The sequence below is a fragment of the Oxyura jamaicensis genome, chromosome 9 (assembly GCF_011077185.1).
Source record: "Oxyura jamaicensis isolate SHBP4307 breed ruddy duck chromosome 9, BPBGC_Ojam_1.0, whole genome shotgun sequence".
NCBI lineage: Eukaryota > Metazoa > Chordata > Aves > Anseriformes > Anatidae > Oxyura > Oxyura jamaicensis.
Window position 1 is genome coordinate 16448484 of NC_048901.1, and position 14678 is coordinate 16463161.

General features: G+C 38.1%; 1 protein-coding gene across 1 annotated transcript; it reads right to left on the reverse strand.

Annotated features, from left to right (window-relative positions):
• Positions 1 to 413: 413 nt before the first annotated feature.
• LOC118171777 (cytochrome P450 2C25-like) lies at positions 414 to 12793 on the reverse strand. The gene is made up of 9 exons (XM_035335179.1): positions 12319 to 12793; positions 10226 to 10388; positions 9718 to 9867; positions 8647 to 8807; positions 7014 to 7190; positions 6294 to 6435; positions 4895 to 5082; positions 3513 to 3654; positions 414 to 2917 (listed from the first exon to the last, which is right to left on the reverse strand). Exons 1-9 carry the CDS (start codon positions 12487 to 12489, stop codon positions 2739 to 2741), a joined length of 1473 nt encoding a protein of 490 aa, XP_035191070.1. The 5' UTR covers positions 12490 to 12793; the 3' UTR covers positions 414 to 2738.
• Between the last annotated feature and the right edge of the window lie 1885 nt (positions 12794 to 14678).

Genomic DNA, 14678 nt, shown 5'->3' on the forward strand with positions numbered 1-14678 from the left:
CTCCTCACTGTCTTATCTTCTGTTTACTCGGCACTTCCCCACACACACACACTCTTTTTGAAGAACCACACTAAAATCCCATCTTTCCACACTCACACCAGCTTAGAATCCAGAATTTAAATAGAATCTTTGGTTTTATATTAAATTTCTACAGCAGGCAATAAAACATTCAGTTTAAATTCCGATATCCATCTCCAGTTTCTCCAGGACTACTTTTGTTTCCACATTTTCACATTTGCTATTATGAAACTCTGAAACTTTAGAAAACATTTGTCTCTAGGATGATCCAGCTCCTTAAGCCACATGTATCAAGCACAATAAAAATATCAGTGGGCATGAGTAAAGTGGTGCCCAATCAAACTTTTCCAAGCCTTTTGGAGGAATCCAGGCATTGAAGCCAAAACCCTCCCAACACAACTGGTCTCCTAAATCATGAAGCAATGGTTGTACAAATTCGTTCTAACACCAGGGACATGGAAGATCCTTGGAGTATGGATTCACATTCAGAAAACAAGAAACAAGGGTTGAGTAATTTGTGCTTTATGTGTAGGAATGGTGATACTCTGGTGCTGATTACATTCCCAGAACTAAATGTATTTTCACAATAAATAATATGGCTATGTTTGAAAGTAAACCATATGGATCTCAACAGGAGCCCTGCAGCTATTGCCTGTTTCCTGCCGGGCTTCTAGGAGGGGAGAACAAGCATAGGGAGAGAGAAAGGAAAACCTGGCATTTACTCATGCTGATATCTATATTATCAATCCATTATTTGTTTGTTTTCCTTAGGCTTTCTGACAACCACTCCTTTTTCAATATTATATCTTTTTGCTGCTCTAAGTAACAATAAAGCCTCAAGTTGCTTTCTCTGATGATGAAGTGAAGAGGCTGCAATTCATACTGTCATCTGCTTTTTATCTTAATGCATACAACGCAGTGCTGTTAGGGAAAGTAACTACAGCTACTCTGCAAGTAATTTAAGAAACAGTAAAGGATAAGGTAAGACAAACAACTGCATAACATAGAAGGGCAGTAAAAACAGAAAGACAAATGAGGCCAACAGGGAACAAAAATTGGAAGCAGGAAGGCAGACCAAGCAAGAGAACACCTGAAGTGAATTTTGAAGATAAGATAGAGGCAGAAAAATGAGAGTAGAGTGATACGTGGGAAATAGGATGGCCAGTACATTCTTATGTCTGCTCCACATCCATCATGCACCTTCCAAATTTTGCTTGGAAGGAACCCCAGACCTTCCCAGTCTAGGTAGGACAGGAGAGCTAGAAAGCTCTCGCAGTACTCACTGGCAAAGCTGAGCGTGTGGAGTAACCTTGAGATGTTAGGCACATAATTTAATCTGGCACATAATTTAATCTGGCACATTTTTTCCCTACAGAGTATGAGTAGGCACTTAGCATGGATTACTGCAGTATGAGAGTATCCAGATGTGTTTTTATGTCCTATTAGATGGCATTGGCATCACAGGTTACTGATTTCATAGATCTCTGCCTGTTAAACTTTGGTGCTTTAAACTACTAGATAGGCTGAGGTAACTAAAACAAACACAGCTGACAATGACTTTAGTCCTACAGCAGTTACGACCAGCTAATTGGTGTATAAAAATAACCCCTCATATGCTAGAATACAGTATCCATTTTGTACGTCATATAGGAAAAAGCACACTCAATCCTATCAAAAAAATCCTTTGTTAAATGTCAGTAACTGAGCTAGCAAAATATTGAATGTCCACATTTGCTTAGTACTTAAGCACAATGCTCATAAAGGGCTTCAAAAAGTCATCAGTAGTGCCAAATACTCTGTTGGTGGTGATATGCTAATTTATGGTGATAGATGTCATCAGCTATCTGTAATAAAGAATCCATTAAAGAACTGAGAAGTACAAATGAAGCTGAATAAATTATTGAAGGATCTGCACTAAACAATGCCAGATGACTACCTATCATGAAAAATATGTGTTCTTATGCTGCTGTCAACCACTGGGTTCATAAAAGGCAGAAGGAACTATTTATCAACACTTTGTGTTAGCTTGCTGCTGTCATTTGTCTTCCAGTCCTTGGTCCTTGCCTGGATTATGAAAAGTTCTCCACACCTACTTAATGAAGCCATTCCTCTACTTTCATCTCAAGGGCAGAATTACTACTTGTTTTAGTGGGCGAAACCCTCAACTTCTTGCCACGTGTCAACGACAGAGTTGCACAACAACAAACCTGTTCAGTCTCAGGAAAAGTACTTATCTCAGATCATATTAGCTCACTCTTTAGAAGGTTTCTCCCAAGAGCTTAACTCCTCCATCCACTGATATCCTGGGACAGATCAAATGACCTCTACACCTATCACCACAAACCGTGGTTTATGAGAAAGAATGTACAGATATTTTATCATGACACTTTTAATTTATAGACCTTGCTTCAAGTTCTTTCTCTCTTGATGCTGCTTCCAGTTAGCAATAAGTAAGTCCAAGCTCTAATTCTTCTCATTATATCTTTATTTAATAGTATGCACCAGGACAAATATACCAAGTGTTTGCAAACTGAAAACAAGAATAAAAGATTAACTCTTTGTAGGTAAAATTCTCAAGATGCAACTGTATGAAAAGCACCTTCCAGTATAGTGATTGGCCAAATGAAGAGGAAATCAAAAAATCTTAAGACATGTTAAGATGCATTAATTTGCAGAAACAATCATGCAAAGTCTTCCCTGTATCTGTACAGCAATATTTCCTACCGAGGAATAGCACAGAGCTGGTACGGGGGAGGCCTCATTGTACTTCCAAAAACAAACTTTGTGTTGACTTCTTTCACTCCATCAGGCAGGGTGAACCTGAATGCCCTCAACAGGGTGGAAAAGACAATAAAGAGCTCCAGCCTTGCCAAGAGCTCCCCCATACATACACGGCTCCCTGTGAAAAGACAGAAAAGGCTATCAGCCAAAGGATTTCTATCAAAATACCTTTCTAATTTGCTTGCAGTTTTAAGGAAAAAATGAAACAAACAAACAAACAACAACAACACAGCACCTATTCCCAAATAGGTACGGGTTTTTTTGTTTGCTTGCGTGTTTTCTGTGGACTTAGTCCTTTTCTCCTATGATTAGCCGATTGTCATTTAGTGGTTCAAAACTGAAAGTCTGCTTTGTATTTCCACTCTGAAAGCTTCCATCTGTATTCACAGCAGGCAGACAGAACATTATAGAAATGATCACCAGGGCTGCATAGCTTATAGTTACATGCTTAATAGCATTATGAATTTTACTGATACTACTTTGATAGCTGGATCTCTTCTCCAAGAGAAAACGGATCTCTTCCAAGAAAAAGGTTTCTGTTTGTCATTCCTTCTCTTCCAATCTTTTCCACATACAATTGCACTTTTCTCTTCCTGGAGATCTTTACAACAGTAGAATAGATTTATATACCTATTCCCAAGTCATGTTGAGGGATGAATGGATCCTAAGTTGTTGTCACATGGAATAAATAAATTGTTGTTCAGTGCAATTACCTATCGAGAATGGTAAGAATGCTTCTCTGTGTACAAAGTTTCCATCTTTATCCAGAAAGTGGCCTGGGTTGAACTGATCAGGTGTTTCCCATTTTTCAGGATCAGACAGAACGGAATCAATATTTACTAGAACTATAGTGTTCTGGAAAAAAAAAAAAAAAAAAAAAAAAAAAAAAAAAGCACATTTGTAAAAATGTGTTGGTTTTCTTTTTGCTATTGCCACTGCATTTTTAATACTTAGCTTTTCAGTAGTAGAATGAGTACCAATTTAATTTTTACCTTTGTTACTCTATGATTTCTGCCATGCTAGAGTTGCTTTGAGCAAATCCATTAAAAAAAAGAATGAAAATGAAACTAAAGAAAAGCAATGATAGGAGAATATATAGAAAAAACCCTAATGTTCCTTTCAGTTATAAAACTTTTACATATTTTAATTATAACATTTGTAAAATACTCCATTTAAAAGTTTGTAAGATGAAAATAATTTCAATTTTCCAAGGTTTTCAGTGGAACTATTTTTTTTTCTGGTTTTGGATGGCCTTTTTTCATCAGCTAATAGGCCCCTTTGACAAGAGACTTACTTGAGTCTGCTGGAAATTATTAAGGTTATTTCCAGTCTCCGTTCACATGGTTTCTATCATCAGAAGTCATGCTCTGAAAAGCTACTAGTAGGACAAAGTAGTTAGGACAATATACACAACTCTTTGCAACAGGCTTGCTTTAGAGATGGTCATATCTTAGGGACAGCGCCAGAACTGGCAGCACCCAAGCATAGAATCATAGAATCATAGAATATCCTGAGTTGGAAGGGACCCTTAAGGATCATCAAGTCCAACTCTTGACACCGCACAGGTCTACCCAAAAGTTCAGACCATGTGACTAAGTGCACAGTCCAATCTCTTCTTAAATTCAGACAGGCTCGGTGCAGTGACAACTTCCCTGGGGAGCCTGTTCCAGTGTGCAACCACCCTCTCTGTGAAGAACCCCCTCCTGATGTCAAGCCTAAATTTCCCCTGCCTCAGCTTAACCCCGTTCCCGTGGGTCCTGTCACTGGTGTTAATGGAGAAAAGGTCTCCTGTCTCTCGACACCCCCTTACGAGGAAGTTGTAGATTTGTTTGGGGACATACATGTCCCCAAACAGAAAAACCCTCAAAATCATTTCTAAATTAAACTCATATACCACTTTTCTGCTGATATTGGCAGTTCTCAATCACAGATGGTTTTCAACTAAATGAGCAATTAAAACAAAAGGACCTAAAACAAGATAGTGTTTTGGACAGCTGAAGTGGATGCAGTAATTTAAAAATTACACTAAAACTGTTTTAAAAACAACTACAATTGCACGGGACCTCAAACATTCAAACATGCAGCATGCCTGTACCTTTGGAATAGGATATCCCAGCAGTTCTGTGTCCTTCATAGTCTGTCTGGGAAGTGCAATTAAGACAATATTACTGTATCGCTGGATCTCATGAATTACAGCATTTGTATAGGGCAGCCTTTTCCTGTCCATGTAGCAAGGTAAATTGGAAGAACCCAGAACAGCATCCAGCTCCTTCTGGACTTTCTCTGTAGAGGAATATTGAGCTTTAAATATACAACAATCTATAAGCTCTATCATCATATTTTTCCTAATGCTTTGTACAGTTATAATACCACCCAGCAAGATGAAAAATATATTTTAAAAAATAAAAAAAAAAAAACCTTTAAATTCCCGTTTGGATGACCTAAATTAAATATTAATCATGTATTAAGAGATTGGTTTAGTAATTGAACAAGGACTGGTCTTCACTCAGAACTACAAGGATTTTGATTGCCATCTGTAAATGGCAAAATTACTATTCTGTAATTAGCTGTCTTGGGAAGCACTTACACAAAAGAATTTTTCCCTCAACGACACTTTTTCATTATTATTATTTACAACCTGAAGTGAAAGTAATTTTTGATTAATTTCTGCTCTGAAATGGTCTGATCATTGCAAGTAGATTGATCCTATGCATCAGGAAACTTAAGTTAACTTTAATATATCCTGAGAGGTTGAAAGACCATGCTGTGAAAATTCAGTATATGCTGTGCAGTCTCAAACTTTAGGTCTTTTGAAGAGCCATTAGGTAACAACAATGGGAAATCCCTTCTCCTTACCACTTCAGTCATTTTCCTGTTGCCAGCCTCCTTCTGCACCTGATACCCAGCTTAGACTGGAGGCTTTCAGAGCAATTAATAATACATTTTAATCCTTATTATTCTGCGCACTCTGATTATTTATTTCCATTGACAACCTGTATTTTTCTTCTGTGAAAACCATTATTAAAAGCATACAATTTCAAGCTACTCAGCCCAATCTTTATTTAATATCTGTTTATATGCAGATATCTATGTTCAAGATTCTAAGTATCATATCATAACCACACTAATTAACAGCCTACCACTGCATTGAATTGATTTCTGCTGCAAAGTACTTGGGAGCATACCAAGGAGCGGAAGCCATAGGTCAAAGAGGGTGATCCAAAGACTCTATATTGTGCTCACTGGAAGTCTACTCAATTGTAGGTGGAGGGGCAGGAGTGTGATATATCTCATCCCAGAGCAGACCCTTCCATCTGATCAGATGAATCACACCCTGCATTCTGAATCGTCTAGAAATGAAGCCTGAAATCACTAGCCTGTATGCTAGCAAGGACACAGGAAGAAACAGACACATGCAGTTCACCTGATTCATATGCCAATATTTGAACACCTATAATTTATAAAAAGGTGCAAAACTGTTTGTGTGTGCTTACCTTGAACATCAGGATAAACCACCATATAGAGCAATGCCCAACGTAAAGTGGTAGCTGTAGTTTCTGTACCAGCCAGAAAGAGGTCAAAAACAGCCTGGATCAAGTTTTCTTTGTCGTATGTAGCATCAGCATCTCCTTCAGTCTGCAAATATGAATTGCAAAGATCAAGTTAAGGCACACAAAAGAGAAGCAAAGCACTCTGCACCACAGGACTATTTACTGATACTATTCAAAATGAAAAATAAATAAATAAATAAATAAATAAAGGGCTAGAAAAGAAAACTTCTTTAATAATACGAAGTCATTTTCTAATATTCTCCAGTGCATTTGTAAATTTATCCTATCCACATGCACATTTGGTTCTTCAGCCATGACAAATTTATGTAATCACATATGCTTTCTAATCTTGATACAAATCCTATCGTAATTGTTATTCCTAGCTGTAACTTAATCATACGATGACCTGCTATTATTGTGGCTATAGATAATCTACCCACAAATCTACTCACATTATTACTTCATCCTCCTCCTGCCATCTCAGTTTCTGTTGTTGGTTGTTTTTGTTTGTTTGTTTGTTTGTTTTATAATTCATCCACCTATAAGCTTTTCTAGGGGGGATTTATATATTTCCCTAATTGATGCTAGACACCATTATAATGAAAGGAGCGCTTAAAAGCCCTAGTTGTTAGCGGAGCCTAAAAGGAGAACAGAGATACTCACTTTAGCTATCTGATCCAAATAATAACCAATAAAATTTTGATTTTCATCTGCTTTTCTTTTTTCTTTGTAGCGTTCAATTTCCTCTGCTAACAAAGTTCTCATAAAATGTACACCGGAAAAAGTCTTCTTACAAGGTGTTAAAAAACGGTCTGCAAACCAGGGAATCTGATCATGTACCTGTGAAAGAGAGATCTTAGATATGTAGTATTCAGCAAATTAAATTTGAATACGAATATAGGCTTGTGGGTAGTGGAAGCGAATGAAAGACTGATGACTGTATCTTCACCATTACACTGAAAATCTAATTCCTGTCCAGTGATCCATTAAAGACTTTCTTAGTACCATTTTTCTCTGGAGTAGAATTTCCCTTAGTTTTATGCTATAGATTTTCAATTGTGTTGTACGAAGAATAGATGAAGTTCCTTTGAACTTCAGTAGCAAAGACCTCATATAAAAAAGATCAAAAAAAAAAAAAAAAAAAAAAAAAAGCTATTTTCCTTGACACATCTGATAAACTGAAAATAGAAATATCCAAACCCAGTTGTTTAGTTGTTTTGGTATCTTACTGTAGGATACTGAATGCATGGAGATTTTACTCAGATACATTTTTTCCCAGAAAAGAAGTGCAGTTAGTCAAACACATCACATGTGTGATACTCAAAACAACTTTACGGAGCAGAAACCTACAGAGCTGCATGGATTCCCTGCTGTTCATTCACATTCTTTCACTTAAACCCTTATAAAACAACATCTCAGCAGAAGAGAGGCAAAACAACTTTTATATTAATTCCACTCTTCTACTTCATTTTCCTTTATTTTTTTCTCCTTTTACAGACTGCATCATGTCATTCCAGTTTACACAGCAGAATTACCCTTCTTAAGTTACGTGTTAAGTCATAAGTCTTGGGCTCACCTTTTTTAATGGCAGCTGCATTACAAACCTATGCCTTCCCACAAGCCTGCTCATATTCCTTGCTTTCATTTCTTCCTCAACCTACTGCACAATTTTGCTTAACACTACCTGTCTGCTTACTAGGAAAATCGATTAGTACAGGTGATTATTAAAGGATTGTACACCACTATGAAAGCACTGTGGAGAGCAGGACAGAATGCAATACTGGGCTAGAATGTTTTGGTTAGCTGTGGACACTTTTAAGAGCTTTAAGAACAGCTTATACAAATATCTCCTGAAAGCGGTTTGGGAATAGCTGATCCTGTATTTACCCTTCTTAGAAGATATCTTAGGAGTCACTTTGAAAGAAAGCCACTTTGTCAGAATTTAAGATAAGCTTATTTCAGAGCTTTTCAGGTATTTTTGCTTATATTTTGCTACTGTGTTTCAAACAGTGGAGCTGTACAGGTAGCACTTTTTTGAGAAAGACCTTCATACATCTCTCAGTCACGTAAAGAGCCTATGTGTTTCCATCCCAGTCCACCAGAACCGGGAAATTTTGATGCTATGATAAGGCATAAGCAACTGAAATCAGATTTAAACGTCATCTGGAAGTACTGTTCTGATGCATACTCCAGCGACTCCAGGTGCATTAGTATTCATTTTTGTTATAAGAGTAACCAGCAAGTTGCCTTTCATTGTCTAGCTGTATAAAATAACAACAAAAAAAAAAATCCTCACATAAAACCAGCGGCTGTTCATAAATGCTGATATATCATCAACAGCTTCAATCAAGCGGTGAAAATTTTCATCTTCTATAGAGAAGCGATGTCCCAAAATCAGAGCACAAATCACGTTTGAAACAGCATGAATAATGGGCATAGTGGGGTCCAGAGGTTTTCCTGTCAACACAGTGAACAGTATTCACCAATAACACTTATTGTTCCAGCTTTTTGCACTGAACAGAGAGATGATGAAATAACATTTTATCAAACTCTTCTGATGTTAGTTAGATTAGTGGATGAAAAATTGCAATTTATCAGCAAAAGACGTGAGTAAAAAGTAACTTCAGACACCCAAAGTTTTTTTGTTGATTATCAAAAAAAAGGCAAGACTGCTGGTGGGAACTGGATTTGTAGTGGTAATAATAAAAACACCCAGGTTTCAGAGGACCTTGGCATCAGCAGATATCACGTTTGTCAATAATTGGTACAAAAAAGGTCAGCCAAGACAGCATATGAATAAGCAGCTGAATCAAAAGGAGAACCATCCTTTATTCTCTGCTCACACCCTTTGTATGTGAATAACGGAATAATTGAACAAACCTACAGATGCTCCCCATTTTTCAGCAGCACAAATTAAACAAAATTCCTGTTACTGAGGAAGTTACCCCAAGCCATGTGAGGTGAGCTTGTTCCAATGCACTTGCCAGAGCTGAGCCATGGGGTTCTGCAGCCTTGGCCAAAGCTTTGAATACTTTATGCCTTGTTTTCTTTTCTGTAGAGGGATATAGGGTGCAGTGAAATCTGTTTTGTTACTGTTTGCTGTTACCCTGAGAAATACCAACACTTACAGACAGGAACCATGGAGTCTCAGTTCTAAATTCATCCTGTGGGGTGGTTTCACAGGTAGCACTTCAAGGAAATGCTTCCCACAGATCATAAGATTCAGACCTTTGAGACTCAGCTCCGCATGTAAAATTCTAATCCATATTTGTAACCAAATAAATAATTTCAAAAGCTACCAATGATCCATTCTTCAGCAAAATCACTACCGCACATACTGACCCGAATGCTGAGCACAGGCACGTACCATTTGTTCCCCGCAAGTATTCCACCAGGCGACAGGCTTCCTCTTGTATTTGACACTCCTGGTCTTTTTTCCCTACTCCCATTTTCCTCATTGTTACAAGTCCAAAACGCCTCTGTTGCTTCCAAAGATGACCGTTAGAGAACATAACACCTGGAATCATAATGAATTAATGTTGTTAATGCTGTATGAATTAATAAATGCATACAGTTAATGTTTCAAAGAAGTTTCTCTGTCAAGTTAATTTTTATCAGCAGTCCTGGAGTATGACTTTCTTTTCTCTTTTCCTCTTTTCTTCTAGTCTACAATCTACTACCTATACAGAAAATCTTATTATAGCTGTATTCTGCCATTATTGTTCCAACAGAACCCAAAAAGCAATGTTTCTTAAAACTTCAAGAAAATATTGACCTTTTTTTTTCCACCATAAATTAAGTGCTCTGAGACTCTGAATCAGTTTCCAAAACCAGGGTTAGAATACCTTATAAGAATCTGTGAAAATCATAGTTACCCTTTCCATGAGTCAACATGTTGAAGGCTAAGTTTTGTGGCCTTCCAGCAACCTCTTCAGCATGGGCAGTCATACCCTCCTTCACTGCCTGGTACCCTTGCAGGACAATCACAGGCGTGTTTGCAAGCCATAAGGTGAAGATATTACCATGAAGTTTTCTCATCTATAGAACAAAGCAGTATCAGAACAACATGGATGAGAACCATCACATTTAAATCAAACAAGGTGAAACAGTTCTTCACCCTTCACAGATTCCCCAAGGGCACTGGACCTTGAGAAGACAGCATCAAATTAATTCTTACATCTAATATAGCTTGCAGCCCGGTTTCTATGTAAACTTTCATTTACTAATAATCACAACATTCCTAAAATATCAGACAATATTGCAATAAATAACATCAGACATTGGCATGTCTTACAATTCAAACTCATTGCAGATGAATTCCTTCATGATTGTAAGATGACAACATTAGATAATGAGTTTTAGGAGAACCATCAAATGTTCCCCCTTGTGTATTAAGTGCAGCAAGAGCAGCTGAGGAGGTAGGGAAAGCAGGAATCCCCTCCTTTCTAGCTCAGCTGCAATAGCCCTGTGTCTCCAGCACAGTGCACACAGCCATCACTAACAGAGGTAGGCAGGAGAGCCCTTTCCCTGGCTGAAGAACTGGGGGCTGGAATAGTAAGAGAACACAAGGCTGCGGGAAAGGCAACAGCGATTAGGTCAAAGTAGGAAGTCTGTGGGGTAGAATAGGCTGGAAGGAGTGAGGAGCTGTCAAAATATTACAAGAAGTCTACTGCAGGACTAGAGGAGGGCAAAATTTTGCTGCCTGTGTGCAAACAAGAGGGAACAGCTATGCACATTGTGCAAAGATTTATATGCATGTGCTTGCAGATTTGGTATTTATCTAAGGTTGAATTTCATTGTTGGAGGAACACATCTTCAGCTTTTGAAACCTTGGTATAAGCAATACTACTCTTCTGGTTTGGGAGTTCAGAAATAGAAGAAAATACAACAGACATGTAGTGTCTATAATTTCACATTGAGGAGTCACACTACTTTGCCCTGAGATATGCAACTTAGGAGAACTAGCAAGAGAAATAGAGAAAAGGAAGCTTGAAAACAAACAATGAAATTGAGGTGCTATTACTCATATGTAAGTGTTAAATATAAGCATTAAATATTTAATATATATACTAGGAATATAAAACAGTAGGATAAAATTTCTTGAAGTGCTCTGCATTACAACTGGGCTTAGAAAAGAGCTCATTCTCAGTGTAGGCACATAATGAATTAGTTCAGCTATTTAAAAGCTCAATCACGTTCAGCAGACTGAAGTTTCTTCTGAAAATCTGACCAAATTTTATATAAGCAAAAATTTAAATCTCAGATCTTATGAAAAAAAAAATAAAAAATAAAAAATAAAAAAAAAAGTTGAATGAGCACTTAAAAAATCCTTTCTACACTGAAAACACATAGACACAATAGTTCATACACTCAATTTCACAGAATCACAGAATCACAGAATAGTCTAGGTTGGAAGAGACCTCCAAGATCAACGAGTCCAACCTCCGACCTAATGCTAAAAAATCTTCCACTAAACCATATCCCTAAGCTCCACATCTAAACGTCTTTTAAAGACCTCCAGGGATGGTGACTCAACCACTTCCCTGGGCAGCCTATTCCAGTGACTAACAACCCGTTCAGTAAAGAAGTTCTTCCTAAGATCCAACCTGATATCCCATTGGGATATCATGGGATATTTAGAAATTGCCAATGCAATAAGAGCCAAAACACAGCCATATGAAAGCCTCCACAAAATGTAAGTCTGTTCTTTACAATGCTTTTCCTATTTTTAAGGCAGGAATATTAATATTTTGTTCATGTACACTTAAGGTTTTAATGACATGGTTCATAGTAAGCCAAAAATTTCAGAAGAACAACCATATTTAACTCATCCCCATAGATTTTCATGTCTACGCACTACAGAATAAATCCCTCCACAGCACTCAAAAGAGAACTATGTTAACAAAAACATACATTCATTCTTCAGTCAGCCTATGAATCTATTACTTAGTTGCCCCAGAATACATACTTTTTTAAGGATGTCATGATGAATTCGGAACTTCATTTGCAGCAGATTTCCAAAGAGGGGGAATGGAGTTGGTCCAGGAGGGAGTTGTCTTCGCTTCCATTGCAGTTTCAGAAACTCTACAAACAGCAGAGATGCTGCAAAAAATACAAGCCCTACACTTAACGTTAACATTCCACTTCTGATTTCCAAGGCTACCTTATCTCTGGAAACCTGCTATACAGCGAGAGATCAATTTTTATCTTGTTTTTCTGGTACCTCTCTATGAAGAAAATGATGTTTAGGCTTATGTATCTCTCAGTCCTTCCCTCTTTATCACTTTCCTTTACTTTCTGATCCCAGAGAATGAAGTGTTCTTATTTTTAAACATATAAGACATTGCTCCACTACATTACAGCTACAAATCTGGCAAAGGTTAGTCCTTCAAGGAAAACCAAATGCAGGTTAATTATATGCTTCCTTGTGCCAAGACAGTTGCTGTGACAAAAATCCCTGCCCACAGTACTGGTTTCATAAGGGGCCTCTTGCAAGAACAGGGAAAACCACCAGAATTTTCTGAGGACTAGCTACACACCGAGGGAGAGGTTGATGAGATGCCTCTGAGCCTTCTCTTCTCTAGGCTATGGAGTCCCAGCTCCTAGCCTTTCAGAGAGGTGAAATTCTCCAGCCTGTCAAGGTCCCTCTGGACAGCAGCACAACCTTCTTACGTCTCCACCACTTTCCCCAGTTTTGTGTTGTTGGCAAGCTTGCTGAGGTACACTGGCCCATCATCCAGATCGTCAATGAAGATCATTAAACAGGCCCAGAACCAGTGCTGACCCCCAGGGCACTCCGCTAGTCACGACCTCCAACTAGACTTCGCACCACTGACCACTATCCTCTGGGCCCAGCCAGTTTTCAGTCCACCCCATTGTCTGCCCACCCAACGCCTATTTCAACAGCTTGTCTATGAAAACCTTATGTGGGACAGTGTCAAAGGCCTTACTGAGGTTCACAAAGACGATATCCACTGCTCCCTCCGCATCCATCAGGCCGATCATGTCGCTGCAGAGGCTCCTCACGTTGGTCAAACATGACTTCCCCTTGGAAGCATTTGGCTTCATAAACAAACAAGATCAAGACATTCAAATTGGCATATTAATAAATATCATAGTAATATAGTAAAAATATAAGTGAACTTCAAATCCCAAGCTAATCTTTATTAAAGATCATGGTATTATTGAAAATACAAGGGTAGGTCAGTAGACTGTACATGAAGAATTAAATCCCTTTGTTGACCAGCTTAAAGTTAACTATAAACCTTTTTGAAATACTCGGATAAGATGTTTATGAAAGCTATTCACTACTTATCACATTGTACTTTATTAAAGATAAGATTGCTTATATGTAGCAACTCCTAGCACAACGAAGTGTTTGGCCACTGATTCGCACAGGTCAAACACATGCTTAAATTTTGCTGACTTAGCGTTATTGGCTTGAAGTGTGAAAAATATTTGCCTCCATGCTGATATTTCTGCACTGCTGAAATCCCTTCTGTGGAAAGGATCACACTGACAGAGATTTGTTAGTTTCTGCTTTTTGGAGATGCAGTACCATCATGCTGGCAGAAAGGCTCTAATAGAACAGGTTTAGGAGTTCCCCAAGTTGGACATGAGAGGAGTAGCAGAGGTTTGGCTGAAGCATTGATCTGCTTCTGAAATAAGAACAACAGATGTTATAACCATGGGTGCGTATGCACACATACACTATGACTCCTCAAACCCATAATTAATAAGGAATTTTAAACCTTACCAGACATAGCTGGACTGGGCTTGGAAAAACACTCATGTGATGTTCACTGCATTGCTAACTCTTGGGGAAGGCAGAACCAGGATCATTGCAACATCCTTCACCGCCAGGTGACTCCAGTTAAACTTCATCCTCTCCCCTTTCTACTGATTTCTTATTTTTCTTGCACTGATTTCTCTTCACATTCTTATATGTTGTTAAATTTCAGGAACTTCTTCTCTTCTTCTTAACCATTTTTCTCAGCATTACAATCATTTGAAAGACCAGGCTGCTTTGCAATTAGGAGTAGTACTAATTACATGGACATCAGTGTGTGAATCACATCTGAATATTTATGTAGAAAAATACTGGGTATGGTAACAATGAAAGCCTAGTGGTGCTTGAGATAGAAATTAGGAACGAGATTGCCTGATACAACATGCTGTGGCTGTCAAAGACACAAGCACAAAATGTTCCTTACTGAATCTTGTCCTACTATGACTACAGAGCAGAAGTTTCCAAGGGTTCAAGATTTGTAGGTCTATTTAAAAAGACAAAGTCAAATGGACCATATTACTTCTGAGTGAAAACTTCTC